Below are 20,763 nucleotides of genomic sequence, written 5' to 3'. Positions count from 1 at the left end.
TTTGTTTCATAAACAAATTTATTTTTATGCTTTATTTCAAATAGACACAGTGGAAAAGAGACAGAAAAGGCAGGAGAGAGAGGGGGATGAAATGCAGTGAGAATTTGTGTATTTAAATTATTTTTTTAAGATTATTTTTTGATACTGTAGCTACAAGTGAAGATTGACAGGAAAGAGGGAGAGAGAGACAGGGGGAGACATGCAGCAAAGGTCGTCATGAACGGGACTCGAACACTCGACTGTCAGGCCAGAGCCTATATGTGGCATCCGCCTGGACCACTAGGCCAGCGGGCACCCCAGAATCTTTGAGGGGTGCTAGCCCCTCCTATATACAGCTTTTGTCCCCACAAAATGTCTGCAACACAAACATTTAATCCCGTTGACAATAAAGGGAAAATATACGTCATCTCATCGCCACACATATCATATTTGCCATCGACAATGAAAGAAGAAATTAGGTCAAATGTCCGCCGAATATGACGTAAATTTGAGGCAACAGGCATTCTGATTGGCCAGTATGAGATGATGCATGGTGATGTACAATGATAAGAGCGCCCCTCACTTCACACGTGTTGTGACCTCCTATACACAGGTTTAATGTTTGTCTTTAGTTCAATGTTTGTCTTGTAAACGCATTGACAATGAAGGTACATTACATTACATTTCCTTACCCAGGGGGCAAACTACCCCTTCCTATTGTCTCGTTATTGTTAATGGCGTTTAATGTTTGTGTTTGCACCGTTTGTTTTACGTCACCATTTTAATACATCACCTAATCAACATGATATAGACTTTAATATATTAGCGCCGCCCACTTCACACGGGTGTGATTTTTCACATTTCACGTAATATACATTCCCATGCTGTGGGACTCCCTGGACTGGCATAACTACTAAATTGGGAGGAAATGGGGAAGCTTTTATTGTGACAAAGGAAAAGGAAGGTCTGACCTGGAAGGACATTTGAATTGCCTCCTAGCACTATTGCTGGATAACATTACAGGAAATGTTGCTTTCCCTTTTACTAAATGCATTTCAGCCCATGTTATTGTATTTACTGTCACTCTGATTTGTACTGAAAGGTTTTTTAATCAAATCAACTCTGAGTCAGTTCTAGGATGGTTGAGATGGTCTGTAAAGTGAGATAAGTTGCTCGGCCTGAGGGATTTCGCCTGATCCAATAACTTCTATAAGGTTACCTTTTTTGTTGTTGAACTTCATCAATCAAGCCTTTACTTACTGCCACCTCTCTGATCTCAATCACAGGGACAAGCATGGTGTCCTTTCGCATTGTGTTGCCAGTGAAGGTGATTCGTGAGAGGTTGCATCTATATCAGGGGGGCAGTCAGACAGATATTTTGTGAAGCCACTAAGGAAATGAAAGTTCATATAATGGCCTGTTGTGGCGCTGTCATTGGGCTCAAAAAAACCCATAGCCCCATAGAAGTCCATGTATTTGGGCCCAACTTCACCTAGACTGTATTACCTTAATAAACATGGTCATGAATACTTTTCGCTTCCAGTCACTAGTTTAAAGTCTCATTTCTAATGTCATAATATTCTTTTTGGAAAATTATGATCCCATTTATAAAAAAAATGACCATAAAGTTGCGCATGTTCTGAGGGGCGTGGCTACCGTTATAGTCTATGAACGGGATCCCCCACCCACTCGAGTCAAAATAAAAACCAACGAAGAAGAAGGGGGGATGTCCCGCCTCGTTGTCTGGGCCAGCCAATGGGCCAGCTGGGCCCAAACGGATCTAGAAAGATGGCGACTTCCATTGCAAGGACTGACAGGCTTCATTTTACGTTCATGTTAGACCTGCGGAACGCTTTGTCCACATTTTTTACAGTCTATGATCTATATATACAATTGAGAAGAGCACACTTTGTGCACACACACACACAACTTCAAGTTCCGTTGGCCAAGTCATAGATTGTGACATATGCGGAAGTGTCGTTTACGCCTGTGTTTTATGGCCATGATACGTCACTGACTTTACCTCTGCGTTTTCAAACCAGATTTTTGGGTGTTTGCATTTTCCGTGATGCAATGGACTGATTACAGAGCGCCCACACAAGCTGCCCAGCACGGAAAAAACAGTCAGTGGCTAAAGATAAATCGCTGTGTGTGTGTGTGTGTGTGTGCGCGCGTGCGCACGCCTCACTCAGATCGCAGTGCCACATAGACGCGTGGCGTTAGACGTAAGCGGGCAGTAGGCGTGCAAACTTCTAGTTGTCGTAAAAGGCACGTTAGTGGTGGTCAGTGAGATTCAGTTGTTGTCACTGTAAGGTCATTGTAGTCTACCAGTAGGCCAGCGATGGGAGAGGTTGGTTGTTGTACTTGAACTTGGAGGATTACCACCAGTCATCCTCTGACCTCTGCCTCTGCAGTGGAGTCATTATGTCACTGTTCCTCCAGAGTCCAGACACATAGCTGACATCACCCACTTCCTGCAGGTTGAACCGTGTGTTAATAGGCAAAAGGAGTTCCAAAGCAGGATGAGTCGACCTCATTTTCACTGGCATCCGTAGGCTTCAGAGGAGGAGCCTTCTGACTGTCCGAGTGCTAAACCACAATCTCCGAGAGTTATACGGAATTCAATTCATAGAACCGCCGTACAGTGACAGACATAACTCTCATATTAAATCGGAGTTCAATTCATTGGCCTTTGTGTGTCATTGACTAATCCACTTCCTGCCAGACACACTAGTCACCCAATGGTGTCTCAGTGCTGAATGGCTGTTTGTGCAAATGTGTGCTCTCTGTCTTTGGTGGACCATGTAGATGAGTTGGCTGGTTATTGGGGCTGAGTAAGTGCGTTAACATTTAAAGCATTCACATAGCGGTCATAAATTACCAGGATGACTGTCCATTATAGAGGCAACAACGTGAGAAAGGCTAAAAGGCTATCTCATCTACCTTAACAGTATGACACACCACACCTCCCATTTCTTCCCGTCCTTCCCTTTTGGGTGGGACTTATTCGAACACTGTTATGTAAAGAAGTAAAGGGCATACACATATATGAAGGCTGTTGCAAAATTCAAGAACATGTAGATTTGATTTGAACACTAAAAATGCAATCTATAATCTACATGTGCACATTGAAATGTGCGCTTGCATAAAGTATTCATACACATGTACAGTAAATAGACATTGGAAGTCACAAATAATAAACAATTGTGGTTATGCAACAGTCGATCTTGTGAATATTGTTTTCTGTCACTTCACATTTTCCCTCTTCAAAGTCAGATTGTGTCTGTGGATTGACTGGATTGCAGGTTCAAATTTCAATGAGTTTTAATTGCTCAGTGTTGCAAATCGGCTGCGTTTTGCATCCCAAAATGGACACAACCGTGTACCCTTTTGGGGGTCCCTGAATGCACTACTGTAATCAGGTCAAATGAGAAATATAAACGGGGAAAAAGCTCAGTAAAAGAATATCCACGGACACAATCATTTTTCACGGCCGCATCAGACCTCATTCAACGTTATAAACAATAAGATCCACATAGAAATCATTGTAAAAACAAGATAGAAATTATATTTGTAACACACAGATGCCGCCATGTTGTGCAGCCTCAGACCAAATGCCCATTTCTTTAGGGTCACTTCTTTGAGCATAACAGTGCAGTCCTGCTGATTGTTTTCCGAGCTTGTTGATCTAACAATTTTGGCAAAAATCTGCCATTTCACAGGTATGTCTGACAAGAGCTGTGCATAAATGCACCATACAGGCATACACTTTATTTAGCTCAGAGTGTACCACAAATTTGATTTACTTATATGTATTTATTTTGGTGCTATTTAATTTACTTTGTATACTGTTCAGTTTGCATATACTTTGCACTGTTTGTTGCCAGATTTAGAATTGTGCATGTTTTTTCTTTCAGATACATTTTCTACCTGAATATAACCATATTATAACCATAAAGATGAAATGGGAGTTAAATGCTGCAATTTGTAAAATAAATTAATAATAATAATACAAAATATGACTCCTAACGTTGTTGAAGTAGGACTCGTAAAATGTCCCTGGGACACATCTAAAAGACCACCCCTTACATTGAAAACCTATTTACATCACTGAGTGCTCAAATCAAATCCACAAGTTTATGAATTTTGCGACATATCTACCATAGTACCTACCTACCTTCCAATATAAGCCTACTATTGATGTCCTTTCCTTCTTTTAAAAACCTTGTAGGAGTGAGGATAGTGGGGTTAGGAACTTAGGACAGAGCAGAATAAGGACCAATAAGGATCGCAGCCACTCGGAGGCAATGAGTAGAAGGAGGGAGGGAGGGAAGGGAAACGATGAGTAGGATCCAGTTTTCAAGTTGCCTACCATCCCCAAAATCAACTCCCGAAGTTAACTTTTAATAATGTATTACTGTGTGTGTGTGTGTGTGTGTGTGTGTGTGTGTGTACACGAGATAGAGATTGTATGCGAGCAGCCTGTGTCTACGTGTGTGCCTCTTTTGCATGTTAAGAATGATGTCATTTATCTGAGTGCTGAGAGTGTAGCTCCATGAAAGATTGTCTCACACTCACAGAACAGTCTAATAGCTCCCTGGGGGCAGAGGACTGGAGATCTTTACAGCAGCCAAGAAATGTGTGGTCCCAGAGAACATCTTTCAAATTAACTCAATCAAAACAGTGGCTGAAAAGACCAATGCTCTATTTTGACAGTTTCATCAAACTTATAATATTCAGCAATGCCAGCATCCATTCATTTTATATTTTCTTTGTCATAAAATAAAAATGGACTCTACTATAGGGTTTAGCCTATACTTTTGTTTCCACAAGCCTATTTTAAGAAGCCAGATACTGTAGGGTGGGGTTTATTGAGTCTAAGGGGGGGATGAGCAGTTGAGCACTGCCTACTCCTTGAAGAAACAACAGGTTTAAGGTACTTGTTTGTTGTTAATGCTCTCTCCTACCACACATTAAGCAGCTAAGGAGGCCCTGGCTACCATCAGCTGCAGTACTGTTTGCTAGTTGTATCTCTCCTCGATCCATAGTGCCAGCCAGGCTAAGCCTTAACAAAGCAGATGGGTAGGAGATCCATCACGCTTATCTGTGGAATGCTGGGTATCCGTCTCGTGTTTTTCTCAAAAAGGACTGGCTAATATCTCCAAGGCTCCATCTTCCTTTTATTGACTCCTGGGACTCTCTCTCTAGTCTCTCTCTCTCTCTCTCTCTCTCTCTCTCCTCCCCTCTCTCTCGTCACTATGTTGACTGAACTTGTTCTCTTGTCCTTCCCCTTCCCACCCACTTCCATTTCCTTATGCCTGATTTATACTTGGTTGGGCATCGAAAAGAGGAGATCTACAAGCTCACAATGCGTTGCACAAGCAGTAGATAGACTGCTCTTTGGTATATGTCACTGTTGGTGTAGTGTTGGTGTATACAGTCTATTTTATAGACATGAATAACACTGAAGTTGGTTTTGGGGGCACTGGCGTTGGAGGAGTTAAAGTGACAGATTTAAACCAGACGGCTCATGATGGAGGATAATGATTGCTGTATTTTCTTTTTTTTTTGTGGTCTCTGCAGTTTTGCATGCTGTGGCATTTTACAGACCGGCATGTTTCTGGGGTTGTGGTCAGCCAGCCTGGCAAAGGCACAAACAGCCGTTAAGTTGCTCTATTTCCACAGTCCACCCCCCACCCTCCCCCCCCCTTTTTTTTCTATGTATCTTAAATGATTCCAGAATTTCATTTAACCCATGGCTCTGTTGTATTTGCTGGTCTCATAACATAAGTCTTCGTACTTTGTTATCACTGTAGCCAATGAACTGCTTCCTGTGAATGCATTCATAAATAAAACATTATGACCAGCACTGTCTGAATTGATTGTAACAAATTTAGTGAAGCTGATTTAATCGGCAAGAAACAACCGAAATAGCTGAAAAGGAAGTATTCATATTAATGAATATGCTATGAATTTGCTTTTAATGCTAGTGCCACTAGCTAGCATTCGACAGACTGCTTCAGTGCTTCATACTGTTTGTAAATGTTGACATAGTTAACATTGTGAGAAGCTAACAAAAATGCAGAATCAATGTGGACTTGGCTCATCTCATCTAAATCTATGAGTTTTAGCTGGTCTGATCGTCTGAGTGGGTATGACTGTGAAGATATGCCTGGGTATGATTCTGTTTGGTTTGGAACATTACCAACTATGTTGCCCCCCTAAATGTCTGTCTCCGCAACTGATGGGGTGGTCCAATGCATGGTCTTTCTTCCGTGTGCCTGGTTATATGATCTTTTCTGATAAAACTCCCATCATAAAACAGCGAGGGAACAATCACATCTGTCTTATGGTTGACACAAAATGGGATATTGTAGTGCAGAAACAAATAATTAGATCTTCATATTCATAACTCTCTATGTGCTACCTGTTTGTCTCGTGGCGAGCCTTCAGTTTGGAAGTGCCAGTGAAAATAATAAGGTTTATACTATGTAGTGGGAATGTAAAATCTCAGTGCATAATGAACGGTAATAATAACTTTTATGGGAGCCATTGAGCCAAGCCTTTTCCCCATAGCCTGCTTATTTTTGGCACATTTCAGTCTACAAGATTTCTTATTTTCCTGGTCAGGAAAATAAACCATCGCCGCTTGAATGACACCAACGATGAACGAAAGCCCCCATCATGCCCCATGCTTTCAGAACTAGACCTCTGGATCCGGTTACTAAAGCAGTGCAGTCTGCCTGCCACAGTGATTTAGACCAGGTTCCAGTTACCCCAGGGGAGGCTTACAGTTTACACAGCATGCATTTTCTGATGCAAAGTCAGCCTACGTGATCCATCATCAGTGTGAACTTTACCCAGCTGTTGTCTATGCGACTCAAAGTACACTATAGATCATTGTTCTCCATCGATATTTGTTACAAACAATGTAACCTAGATCTTATTCCTCTTTGGCTGGGGTCCATTTGGATGCTCCACTGACTGAATCAATGCTGAAATGGCTCAAGGCTCCTTCAAAGAGTCACATTTCTCTATGGCTTGACGGAGAGCCAGAAACGATGGCAACGGCTTCATAATGCCTGCCAGCCAGGTCCTCGGACGCAGAAAGACAGCCAGAGACAGACAGAGACAGACAGACAGACGGACAAGACTGACTGGCACACAGAAGGAACCAAGGAGATAGTGTTTTTGGCTGCCAGCTTGCTAGTCTGGTACAGTAACCACAGTCTCACACTATCTACAGCTAGCCAACTCTGACGGAGAGTATAAAACATTTCACAAATATGGGTCCTTTTGGCTCCACTCTCAGAGAGTTAAAATGAACGGTGATGATTTTACTGCAGTTCCGGGGCGAGAGAAGTCTGCTTATGTTGGATAGGATAAGCTTACCAGCATAACTAGCTAAAGTATGAAATACTGTTACTGTCCTATGTTCTTAACTTAACACTACCCTTCAAGGGCAAAATTACAGTGTAAAATGAGGCGCAAATGATTTTGTAATGAATGCCAACTTCTCCTGTCTGTAAAAGCAGCTGATCTCACACATCATGTTATATCTGCCCTGCAGAACTTCCTGCTTCATCCTGTTCAACAACAACAGCTCAGGGCTCATAACTGTACGCTTTCCTTTTGTGTAGCTGTGTGTGCACTGAGGATACATTCTCTATTACTACTTTAGCGTCCCTATTCTGCGGCGAACATTTTGGCCCAAATAACAGATCTATGGCCCTATCTTAAGTGCGCCTTATCCATACACTTATCCATGAACTAATTTTAAATAGTTCAACTAGCCGATATACATCGACACATTTTGAGCTTGTAGATCGGCTATTTTAACTATTTTTAAATGTTTTTCAAAATAGTAAAAAATGGCAAATAAGTTTAGGGATAAGGGGTAAAGGGTGGCGCAAGATATAGCCCATTATGTATAGGGAAACAGAAGGAGACCATGGGTTTAACTAGTTAATATCCAAGGGTAGAGCTGGAAGTGTGTTCATTCACTGACCAATTTGTTTTGGGAAAAGGACATGGACAAGTGTGGCTACTGCCACTGGAAGTCCCCCTTGTGCTTAATGAATGATGACCACATTTAAACCTATGCTGCAGCTTCATTCTAAATACACAATAAAACCTTTGTAATGGAAATATACTCTAATGATTACGCTATTGAATAGAGTAATGATTGTACATGTTCTCAACACTGAGGTTGTTTTCCTGTTGCATCTTCAAGGCTGTTTGAATATGGATATTATCCCTCCCTCGCCTTTTCCACCTGAACAATGCTCTTTTGTGTTGTCTTTAGTAGTCAAGGGCTCAATGATGATGTGGGATCATAGTGTTGGAGCCGTGCCAGGGAGAGAGAATATTGAGTAATCCTCTGCGGGACAAATGAGCACTGGTTGGGGAAGGACTGGTTTGTTGAACTCGTCATCTGGTTGGGGGAAGGACTGGTTTGTTTAACTCATCACCTTGTCACCTTGCAGTCAGTCATCTCTGTTATGGGAGACGGGCAACTATGTTTGTTTGTGCAGTGCACGCACATTGTGTGTGCGTGCACAAACTGCACATGCCATGTAATCATTATGTGACTTGTGGTTTTTGTCTCATGCTGTCTGTTTTTGTATCTTGGTTGCCATCACTTAGAGGAAGAGCCCATAATTGCTGTACTACTACTGCAGCGGCTAGTTACAGTCAAGTTTCAGTGGCAACGCTATTTTTAGATTGTGTGGTGAGTGACTGTCACTGCAATATTATAAAAGCTAATTTGGTATTTATACCAGCACCGCAAGAGAAAGACGTGCCCTTAATTTACTCTGAGATAAGTCAATATTTATAGATATGTGGATATCCAGATGTGCTAGATGTTGTTCACTTTCTTTAACATTGAGTGACTTGGGCATTATTTATTTAGCCAAAGATATAAACTATACACCAATGGTTCTCGACTTCTTTTAATCTCAAGTGTTCGTGGCCCACCCATCTGACCACATAATCCAGCCTGACAGCGTGTTGCTGGTTCGAGTCGACTCCTGATCCCAACGACCTTTGCTGCGTGTCATCCCCCATCTATCTTCCCATTTCCTGTCAACCTTCTTTCAATCTATCAATAAAAGGCATTAAAGGGCCCCAAAATATCTTATAAAAGGGGAAAAAAAGGTTAATACCCCCCTTCACCAGAAACGTATTGTAATAAAGGAAGTGGGACACTGTGTGTAAACATGACTTCATTTATCATTTAGTTAACTGGCTAACTGGGGTAAGTCCCTGCATCATACTATGTCCAGTGGGTGTACTGACTACTCGCACATCATGGCTTATTTATTATTGGTGAACATTTTTAAACATTCCAAAGAAATACCAGATCTTCAAGCTCACAATGTGTTGACTTATCTGTCAGTTGGAGACAAAAAGAAAAACCTTTTCCACATCCTGTGGGTTATACCACGCCTAGTCTAACTTGTTGAGTGACAATTTAGTCCTCAGAGCTCTTTATTCTCCCCGTTGTTATGTAGTGGATGGAGCTGTGTTGTTGGTGATGTGTTACCTACATCGTCATGTCTGTGGCTTGGTCAGTCAGGTGGAAGAGCAGCACTTGCGTCACAGACTCACAGCTACAGTATAAAATAGACTTACAGCTCGCAGTAAGACTTATCAGCTCATGTCTTAAGGGTATCTTTTTAGCGGTTTGATTGTTGAAATAAAAAGCATAGATGAACACATGCCTGTTTTGTGTCCTTATAGAACTCAAGAAGATTTGTGTGTAAATGTTCCTTACTGCTGTAAAAGCTTCATGTTACTAGCCTACCAGGCCAATTTGGCCTGATCTCTGAGCCCTGTTGTCTCTCCATGGGCTTTTAAAACTGTAAACGGAACGTTTAACAATCATGTGATTATAGCGTAGCTTGGTACAGGTATCTATCCACGCTAGTGATGATTGGCTTCAATGGGCTAGCTGGGATAAAGAACAAGGTTCTGCTGAAATAATGATGGTCAATATTTCTGGAATATTTCACAGTAAATCTAAATATATATATACCCTTCATTTTATATTTATTGCCGTTTCATTTAATCCACAGTTTATAATCTTATAATCTAAACTACTATTTATCTAGTCTGTGTCCTCGGTTTCCATAGTTACAGTATGCCTGCTGCTGGGCCAATCCAAGACAAACATTTATGCTTAAGTTTACATTTTGAATGTGAGCTAAAATGCAGTCTAACTCTGTCTTTCTGTGCTTAACATATTTTTTGTTTGCCCTTTGAAATGACAGAGTGACTAATTGTTAGGCCTTTTACAACGTTGGAATGCCCCGCACTGGAATGTGGACTATTTCAGTGTGTCTGTAATATTGTAAAACCATTGCTACAGTTTTATTGGAATTTCTTAGTTCTGAATCATATTATCCAGCATGGAAGTTACAAGCGAAGGTCAATGTCTCTCTATCTTTCTCTGAACTAAGTTGTGTGTTACTTTGTGTATAATTGAACATGATGTATCCTGTTGTTGTTATTATTATAACAGGATATATACCATGAAATCCAAATGAGTTAATCCATGTGTAATGTCTTCACCAGGTGCTGCATGGTGAGTGTGGCAGTGGGTGCGGCATGCTGAGGCCACTCCCCCTGGCCCAGAATGAGTGTCAGAGATGGCGCTGCCACCATGGCAACGAACGCAGGTGGAGGAGGAGGGGGAGTTACCTTACCTACTTACCTACTCCAGATCTACCCCCGGCTGGATGACCAGTCCTCTACCTGCTGCTGCCTCAGGTTGGTTCATGTCATTGCAACTGCAATGTTCTTACACTTTTGTTCAAGACTTTTCAAGATTATAATCTACATGCTCAATGTGGCGCATCACGATGCGTTCGTTGTGAGCTTAAAGTGGTTAAACTGATTTTTATGCTATATTAAGTTATCAGTTAACTTAATATAGCATCAATAACTGATTGAGCTTGTTTGCATTGTGGTCCATGAGCAAAGAAAATGGCCAAAACAAGAGCCTCTCTATTTATGTTTTTCTTCATTTCCTCCACCAAGGAAGTAATGTTTTCGCTCCCATGTGTCCCGTCCATGCGTTCGTCTGCCTGACTGTTGCAGAAAACTTGGTGGAAAAGTGGGTCCTGGGCCAAGGAAATAATTTAGTAACTTCTCACATTGATTAGCCAAAAGGAGTCGTTTTAGTGGCCGTAGTCTGCCACAAAAATGCTCTAAACATCTGCAAGGATTAACATAGCACAATAGTACTTTGAAGGAAGGTTTATCACGAGCCCCGGAAGAACTGATTAATGGTCTCTTGCACCATGAAGTTATATTTGGCCAAAAGGCGATGTGGAGCCAGAAGCACCTGTATGCTCTACTGAGCATGTTTTAGTTAATAAATGTAATGGGGTAATCTTGTGTGATCTTGTATGGATCACATTTATTTAATAACCTTCTTCATTCTCCGTTCAGAGTGCAGAAGGATGCGTCAGCAGCCTCTGTGATTACGGATGCGACCTCAGAGCTGGGGCTGGACCCTAGCCGTCTCTACGTGTTGGCAGAGGTGAAGGAATGTGGCGGAGAAGAATGGGTCTTGGAGGCCGGGGACCTGCCAGTGCAGAGGGTGCTGCTGTGGCCTCGGAAGGCTCAGGATGAACATCCTCAGAGCCTGGGCTTTTACTTCTTACTGCAGGTATAGTGGAACACTGTTGAGTCAGCTCAATTCATCTTTGTGCTAAATCCATGGATAAAACCTTACACAAACATAAACGGCAGTTATGTGTATTAATTCATATCACGTTTACGTACTACCTCATTTTTGAGGTGCGCTAGCCCCTCCTATGCCCAGCTTTGTGTGTTTGTGTGTACCCCATAGTTATGATTTGATACTAATAAAAAAATGATTTAAAATGGGGTTACTTTTCCATGTTCCAGGAGAGGAACGACGACGGAGCTATTCAGTATGTCCACCTCCCAGCCCTGTCCAAGGAACAGCACGCCCAGAGGCTGACCGCCAGGGGCTTCCTCCCGCCGCCACAGGATGACTTTGCGGACCTCTGCAACCTGCCCGACCTCAACGAGGAGAGCATTCTGAACAACCTGCGCATGCGCTTCCACAAGAAGAAGATCTACACCTACGCGGGCAGCATCCTCATCGCCATCAATCCCTTCAAGTTCCTGCCCATCTACAACCCCAAGTATGTCAAGATGTACGAGAACCACCAACTGGGAAAGCTGGAGCCCCACATCTTTGCCATCGCAGACGTGGCATACTATGCCATGCTCAGGAAGAGGGTCAACCAGTGCATCGTCATCTCCGGAGAGAGCGGTTCAGGAAAGACTCAGAGCACCAACTTCCTGATCCACTGTCTGACCGCTCTGAGCCAGAAGGGCTACGCCAGCGGGGTGGAGAGGACCATACTGGGGGCTGGACCCGTCCTGGAGGTAAGCTAACACCATACACCGCCGAGTCAATACAGATTAACTCCTGTGTTTTTCTGTTAGGATTGTCTACTCTACAAATCCTTTATGCAGGTGTCCTGTCCACTGATCGTTGATACCCCTGTACTCCTGTTTAGCATGTAAAGGTGAAATCCGTTTAGAACTAAAAAGGTTATTTTCTTCCTGTGGATAGAGAAGAGATTTCTTTGAGGGGCGCTAACCCCTCAGCTTTAATGTTTGTGTTGTCTGAACAAACATTAAAAATCACACTCGTGTGAAATGAGGGGAGCTCTTACCATTATACATCATCGTACATCATCTCATGAACAACTGAATTTATGTGATTGGTTAGCCGATTTGCTCGTCTACATATGATTACGTCATATTTGAGGCAACTTGAAGGTTTACAGAGAGCATACTTTGGCTTGGTAGCAGTTTCTTCTTTCCTATAGTGCTCGCTTTCATAAAGAGGGTGAAAGTACGGCATCAGTCATCAACTTATATGCCAGATCTAGTGTAACAATTACTGCTCATGGTCCCAAATTTATTATCACTTCTGCAAAATGGCCTTAATGACGGCTGAAATGCACAGCTCAATGTTATTACCGGTAGTCGCTTCCAACACTGATGAATGATGAACACACACACACACACACACACACACACACACACACACACACACACACACACACACACACACACACACACAGTCCTCAACATACACTGGATTCTGTCTCAGTTGAATGGATGATGATTACTTCCAGCAGTGTGGTTATGTGAGTGATATAGCATCACATGATCGTCCCAGAGATCCTTTATGTTCCTGATCTAATGTCTTTTCCTTCTGTACAGAGCTGCAGAGCTCCTTTGTTTCCCAGTTATTGTTTTTAGCTGAGGGGGGTGTATGTATGTGCTTCGCTGTGTATGTGCTGTGGTTAGTGGAGGAGACACCGTCAGAGAAAAAAAGAAGTGAAAGAGAGAATGGGAAGTGTGACGCTTGACGTTTTTAGTTGTTAACACTTCACGTGGCCTGCTGACAATGCTGAGAACAAAAGATAAGACTGTTTGTTATCTAGGAGGACTGCTGAGCCAACTTGATGATTGGAAGACAACACAGACGCCTCTCTACTTTGAAGGGAATTCTGATCCTGTTGATCGTGATAGCAATGGATGCACTAATCTCAGTATTTTTTAATAGCCGATGACATTAACGTCATTTTCTGCATAGTAAATCTGTGTAGAACTAGAGTTCACAAACTTAATTTTATGTAGAAGGCTTGTTGACTAACAGCCGCTGTGTCTTTGTGGTCAGCATGTTTGATCAGGTGACTTTGTTCCACTTCCCACTCTGTGTTTTGTGAGAGGCGAGATGTTTCTGCTGCTTTCTACAAGCAGAGAGACAGACTGACTGACTCCAGTCTAGGGACTCTCGTCTAGGCCGAAGCAGATGTTTTGGGTTTGATACCAGCTTTGATTACTGGGGGATGGAAACAAGAAATTGGACTTTGGTGTTATAGTAAAGAAAGATATTGCATGGACCTCAAGAAATAATTGAGCATTGAAAGCTGTTGGACCCAATAATATTTTCCATAAATTATCAGCATAGCCTTTTCATGAACTACAGTATGAAAATAATTCTAAACTGTTATGTTTTTTGTCATGTTATAGTGTAATCATAAGAGAATGAAATCATTTTTTCCCCTCAGTGCATTTTTGGTTCTTTATGTGACAATACAAATTCCTTTGTTAAAAGCCAATAATAGTAGTTGATATTGGTTTATTGGTTGATATTGGCTGATTGTTTGAGTCCAGAGTGAATTAGTGTCGTATTGAATCTAAACAGACAGAAGAGAGTCTCCTTTTGTTAGTGTGATTGACTGACTAGACTGAGTGCCTGTCTGTTTGATGGAGACGAGCAAGAGTTGTGAGGTACCCCCTGTAGCCAATTTCTTTTTACGGCGCAGCTTTGCAGGAGGTCCGTCTGTCTGGGTGTCCGGAGTTAATCTCGCAAACCAGTGAACCGATAAGCGGCAGATATCTTGTGCATACAGCCAGTAGACCACAGAAGTAGCCGTTCACATTAGTATTATACTATTTGTAATATTTACATTTCTGATCGGGCTTAAACCGCCCATTTTTATTTTCAAAATATTTTAATGTAGGTTTTTATAACAGAAGCCCAGGGGCAAGTACGAACGCCATCAAGTCACAGATTCCAAAAAAAATAAAAAACAGAATTCTCCACAGATTCTACACAAGAGCTCAGCCTTCAGTGGTCAAGTGCAGTCAGCCACACACAAGGAACGGGCCAGACCGCTCCCAAGCATCAGCGACTAAAATATAAAAATAAAACTCAATCCCCTATCCCACCCTCCCCCCACCCACAATCCCAAGGACAAACCTTGGCCAATTTTGGGGGCTTACATCAAAGATATGTCATGTCGTATACACTGATGCCATAGATGACATCAGTTTTGTGACTGATGTCATCTATGGCATGCACATGCTGCCCACATGACCTCCATGATCCAAACTGGAGCCATCAATCACTGTTGATGTGAATCCCACGTTTTACATGATTAGATTTTTAGATTGTGGAAGAAAGCAAGTCTACGCAATGTTGCATCTGTTTTATATTTCTGTTGGCATGTCAGCTTTGTCATATTATGTAAGCAAGTGTCTGGAAAATGGTAACAATTAACTGTTCAATTCATATTTATGCATTGTATTTGTATATCCTATTTTTTTTTTAAATATATCTGCAGTTACAGTATATATGTCTCCTGTATACATTTGGACTGTAGCCAGTAAAGGAATAGTGGCCAAATACAGCTCTGTTGTGTTTAGGGTGATTAGAGGCACTTGTGCAGACACATACAGAACATAAACATGCTTGCATCTGTTGGCTTTCCCATAGTTTGACAACTCAAGGTTGCATCATGGAGGGCCAGTTAGGTTTTTGTGTGGGTTTTCTAATTTGATCCCACAGCTACGTGGCAGAGAGTTTTGTTTGTATCCCTGTAATGAGAAAGGGACTTTCACATATGGAAGAACTTTCCTCTGGGTCAGACCAAAAGCAGGGTTATTACTGTGATTATCATTGTGTGCACATGACTCTACACTTCTACTCGTTGTACATACAACAGAGAATGGGCGGTGTTGATGTTGAGCAGTTATTGTCATCACGATGTTGAAATGATTGTTTTATTTAATCTGTGACATGTTTGACCACCCTATAGTTCTGTGTGTCATCTATTACAGGACCTTCAGAGGGGGTGTGTGTGTGTGTGTGTGTGTGTGTGTGGGGGGGGGGGATAACTATTATCTATGGTTTTTTTTAGAGAGAAGTTGGAGATCTCAAATCACAAATCGGAATGGGATACAACTGATGAAAGGTGATGGAAATCTTGGTATTCTTCCATGATTCATTAGCTGTCCCTTGGTGTTGGAATCGAATGTGCCTCAGTCTTAATCTGACAATAAATCCCTCCTACATAGTTCACTGTTCAATTCCTCAGCAATGTAGCTAAAAATAAAGACTCAGCCAGCAAAGCCTCATGAGGAATGTAGTTTATTAGAAGTAAAATTCAACAGTGAAAACTCCCTGACCTGTGTTAGTTTGTTCCATGGACCGCCAGGAGTTGCCTCACAGTGGACGCTTTATGGAGGAGAATGAGGTAGAACTCAATAGAAGTGACTTACAGTCGATGCGAATTGGGAACATGCATTTGCAAAGTATCATCTTAAACATTTACTGCATGTTGGTTGGTAGAATAATGTGCAGCTGGAGTCATTTTCTGGCAGGAGTCATTCAGCCAGCCATCCATCCATCAGTCTTTTAACAATGTCTTTATTTCCATTTGTTTCAAAACCCACTGACTCGACAGTGGTGAGGATCCCCTCCGCGGAGCACTGCAACCTTCAAAGGCAGTAGAATGAGTGAAGCTCTGCCCTGTTGATGTCTGTCAGTCGGTCAGAATCTCTGGTTCTGGAGAAGGAGGGAGGGATTTTAGTTTTTCCCATTCTGTCAGCAGAGTTCTGGTCCCTTTGGCAGACGGGACTGCCACTCTGCCATTCAATCCCCAAATGTAGTATGCTGGACTGGTTCCCTTGGCCCAGAGCTGTGGTCGGGGGACAGACAGGGAGACGGGTCTAGTCTGGGGAAGAACCAGATATAGAGAATTGGGATTCCAACTGGGAACCAGTTGATACAGTCATTCTGGATATCCTTTTAACAGCTGTACTGTACCTGCCACAGCAGCATTGTCATCACTGGAAGTGCATTGTGTCAGAGTTCAGAAAGGTTAACAGGAAGAGGTGACTTTGTGTCCTCTTCCCACACTATAAATTGTTGATTTACTTGATCTGAGCTGATCAGCTGCATTCGATTCAGTTCAAAGAGCCAGCTAGGACTTTTGTCATAAATGTGCTGACATGAAAACAAAACAGGGGAAGTAATAATTCATCTTAAATTATGTTCCCTGCTGTTTGTCTCTTTCCTGAAACATTGAGTTCTTTGGTGCTTTCCAGCTGATTTTCACCTTTATTTTCTTGGATGCTTAGGTTACAATAGTTAAAATGTTAGCAGTGCGTGTGGTTTTAATATACCTTTATGGGTGGCCTCCCTCAGTGGTAATGGAACCTTTAACCCCAGCCATTTAGTGCTATGCTTCACCCATTGATCCTGTGTATGCAGTATGTGCACATGTAAGTGCATGTACGACGTGTGCGCCTATGTGCATGTTGTGCACTTGTGTGTGTCTGTGTGTGTCATGGAGGGGAGCTCTCTAGCCCAGGGTCACATTTTCAGGAGATGAGATCAGTGTTTCTGGAGTTTTACTCTTGACTGAGCTCTGTAGTTTCCTGTGCTGCTGAAATAGCCTACAACAAAACTTAGCAGAGCTGGAGGCCTTTAATGGATTGCACCTCTTCTCTTCTCTTCTGCTCTGCTCCATTCTGTTCTGTTCTGTGTGATAGTGTTCCCAGGTCAAATCTGTGTAGTGTTCCAAATGAGTAGATACATTACAATTCATATAAAACCATGGTTAGGTGTCAGGTGGAAACCTACCAAAACAGTTCATATTCTATTACCATTTTAAAAACATTAAGAAAAATGTGAAAATATCCAATCTACGTGCGTTTTCAGCCTTTAAAAAAAAAAAGAAGAAATCACTAAGTATGGCATTACTTTATGAAAATACATAAAAAGTTGAAATATGATTGGACAGCAACGATTATGTAGCATTGATGGAGCTTCTATACAAGCTCACCTGGAAGGTACTGTGTCTAAATTGGTATTTTACTGCTGAACTGGTTTGACTGGTTATTCCTCTTCTCGGTTAAGCTTTTCACCTCGTGTCAGGTTTTTCTATGCAAGGATTTGAATGGCTTTTCTTTTTAATATCGGCAGGACCCATCTCTGCGTACAGAGAATAGTCTGACACCTTGTGCAAGTGCACTGGAGTTGTATGTCAAAAATATGATGGCTTTCTGTCATTGAACTGCTGTCATGGTGTCCATTTAATCTGAGAGTTAATACATTAAAGCTGTTTTTTAATTATTCTTAGTCTTTTAGACTCTAAAAGACTAATCGGTCGGGAAAACTTGGGATTCCTTCTTGTGTACCAGTGGGACATGTCCCATATACTCCGCGTAGCAGTGGTTTTAGAGGAGCCAATTGACACAGGAAAGCTACTGCTCATTTATTTTGTAGGTTATTATTATTATTTTTTACATCATGGCTGTTAAGCCGTTTAGCCGTCTATGGCGGTCTGTGTGTCTGGATCTACATGCTGCCAGTAGGCCACAGTACCTCCACAATGTTCTTTTCTTACATATGTTTATACTAAAATATTTATTTATTTTATAATTAGATTTTGTAGTTGAAGTTAATAGAGTCTGACATTAAAAACCATACCGGCTCCTCTTGGGTCATGAAGATTTCTTTCCATAAAAAAATCCTTTTAGACTTTTTAAGGGACACTTATTGTTTTGGGGTTTTTTCTTCTTCTTCTTCCGCAGTTCTGGCTGAACTGTGCAGTCGGTTTTCGCGAAACGCGAGAATCTGGTAGAGGTCCATGCCAAACGGTGACTATGCGAAGCCCATGACCATTGGCCAAAGGGTGGGGCTATAGCACTCAATTTAAAATGCAAACTTTGAACGTGCATAGCTCATGAACCGTTTGACTGTTGGCAATGATACACACATGTGTCTCCTCATGCCGAACAACTTTCGTGTTCTGACTTTTGGTTAGTCTGTGTTTTGGAGTAAATAGAATTAATTCTGCGGTGGTATACTGGGCCGTAAGTAGCATTGGGAGAACTACATTATGTGGGACGGCAGGTCAACATTATTTTTTATGTTAGTCCCAAAAGGTGCAACAAATGGCGTGATATTCAGCAGTGCAGTTGTTTGTGAATGATTCAAAACAGAAACCAAGCTTTATCTTTATAACTGTATCAGCGTCAAAACATGCATTGCCTACAGCCAGTAAACATATGAGCAGCCGGCTGTTTCCTAAGAGGGATAAGTAATTTTGGGTTTTTACTGCGTCAGCTGCAAACCCACCAGCTTTACAGAGAAAAGATATCCATCTGAACCACCAGTGGTGGAGAAAGTACTCACATTTTGTACTTGAGTAAAAGTATCAATACTGCATTATAGAAATACTCTGTTACAAGTAAATGTCTGGAATCAAAATTTACTGGAGTGAAATTACAAAAGTATTGGTATCAAAATGTATTTAAACTGTACAGTACTTAAGTAAATGTACTTACTACTGAGTTACTATACAATGAACTACAATACAAAACTGCAAAGTAAGCTCCTGCCTTTAAGTGGTCAATGGAACATTCTGTACATTGTAACAATTAAAGGGCAACATTTAATAAAGGTTTATTAAATGATTATAATTCATGTTTGACCTTCATGCAGTGAATGTGGCACCACTCTTCACAGATTATGTCAAGTAGATGGCAGTTTGGATGAAAGCCAACTCTGCTGCTCTGTTTTCTCCAGTGCAAACTGCAAAGTACTGTAGAAAAGTACTAGTATAATCATGCAGAATGAGCAGCAGACTCGGTCTGCACTGGACACAGCAAGCTGATTGCATGACATCATAATTTGGTCAAATAGCACTGTGTGATTTCTGCACTTTGTCAAGGAGCTAGCTGGGCCTCCCACCACTACAGCTCCCCCTCCTCAGTCCACCCAGCCGGATGGTCTGTGAATATCAAAGGCAATTTATGTGCTGCTTCGTCCATACTGTATGTGTGGCATATTTGTGTTTTGTTGGAGGTCATTGTTTTGTGTTCAGAGTATATATATTTTTTTTATTTAGATCACAGGTGACAAACTAGTTATTGCCATTAATTTCAATGGGAAAGCCTTTGTCACTGAAAGGAAATTCATAGTTTTAATTGAGTGATGGGTTTAATTGCCATGAATGACCTACAGTAGGATTTCCAATACCTGACTTATGTTCAGGAAAATCAATTGGGCTTGAGTGATTAGATTGAGTGCCCGCCACAATCAGGACGAGCCAAGCCAATCAGACCTGCTGCTTTTCAGCTGATCAAACAGCCTGCCTTGAAGTGCCTTCTTAGCTACAACTTATATTTTGTTGCACGGCCAAGACCACAGAACTTTTTTATAGCTAAAAGTATATACCTGTATACTGGTATTGTCGAGAGACACAGTCCTGCGATAAAACATCAATTATAAATAAATACAGCCTCTATGGGCACTCCCCAGCCTTCTCCATGCCATTCTGTCTCACAGACGGGAAGTTCCTATCAGTTCTCCTTAACAGGAAGGAGATCACCCACGACACCGGAAGTAACAGCAGCTGTCCTCCTCTGCCATTGGCCCAGGACCTTGAGGCGGGGGGCTGCACACACACCAAAGTATTGTATTGTTGTTCAGGAAGTCTAAAGGAGTAACTTATGTAACTGGCCATTCTGTATGTGGATCCATTGTTTATCCTTTAGTTCTAGGTTGTCTTACTTTTTTCCCCCCCTTGACTATATTTGGACAGGCTGGGTGCCCTCAGTGTGTTGGCCGTGGGCAATGGGCATGAGTATGAGAAGAGATGGCATGGCCAGTTTTTTGTCACTGTAGCATATGCACTCACACATCATATAATACATGCAAACTAACAAGTTAGGCCTATGTAACGGTGTGGATTTTGACAACAAATTTTGTTTTGGTTTTAGTCAGTCTTTTGAATACAATTAATTTAGTCATTATTTTAGTCATCTGAAATGTTTTAGTATTGGTCTAGTTTTAGTCGACTAAATATACTGTTTTGTCGACTAAAATGTATATTCACTGGCCTTGATGGGGTCATAATGCCTGAT

General features: G+C 41.7%; 1 protein-coding gene across 1 annotated transcript in view; it reads left to right on the top strand.

The window, feature by feature from the left end:
• The window catches only part of LOC308319419 (myosin IXB), a 78,276-nt gene that overhangs the window by 12,283 nt on the left and 45,230 nt on the right, over positions 1 to 20,763 (top strand). Inside the window, 5 exon segments of the mRNA XM_080769484.1 lie at positions 10,558 to 10,752; positions 11,437 to 11,656; positions 11,899 to 11,925; positions 11,930 to 11,945; positions 11,948 to 12,408. Coding sequence (XP_080625610.1) covers positions 10,619 to 10,752; positions 11,437 to 11,656; positions 11,899 to 11,925; positions 11,930 to 11,945; positions 11,948 to 12,408 — 858 coding nt within the window. The 5' untranslated portion in view covers positions 10,558 to 10,618.

This window comes from Protomyctophum bolini (assembly GCF_963924005.1).
Source record: "Protomyctophum bolini genome assembly, chromosome: 8".
NCBI lineage: Eukaryota > Metazoa > Chordata > Actinopteri > Myctophiformes > Myctophidae > Protomyctophum > Protomyctophum bolini.
Note: the sequence above shows the minus strand (reverse complement) of the source record. Positions and strands in the feature narration are given on the sequence as shown.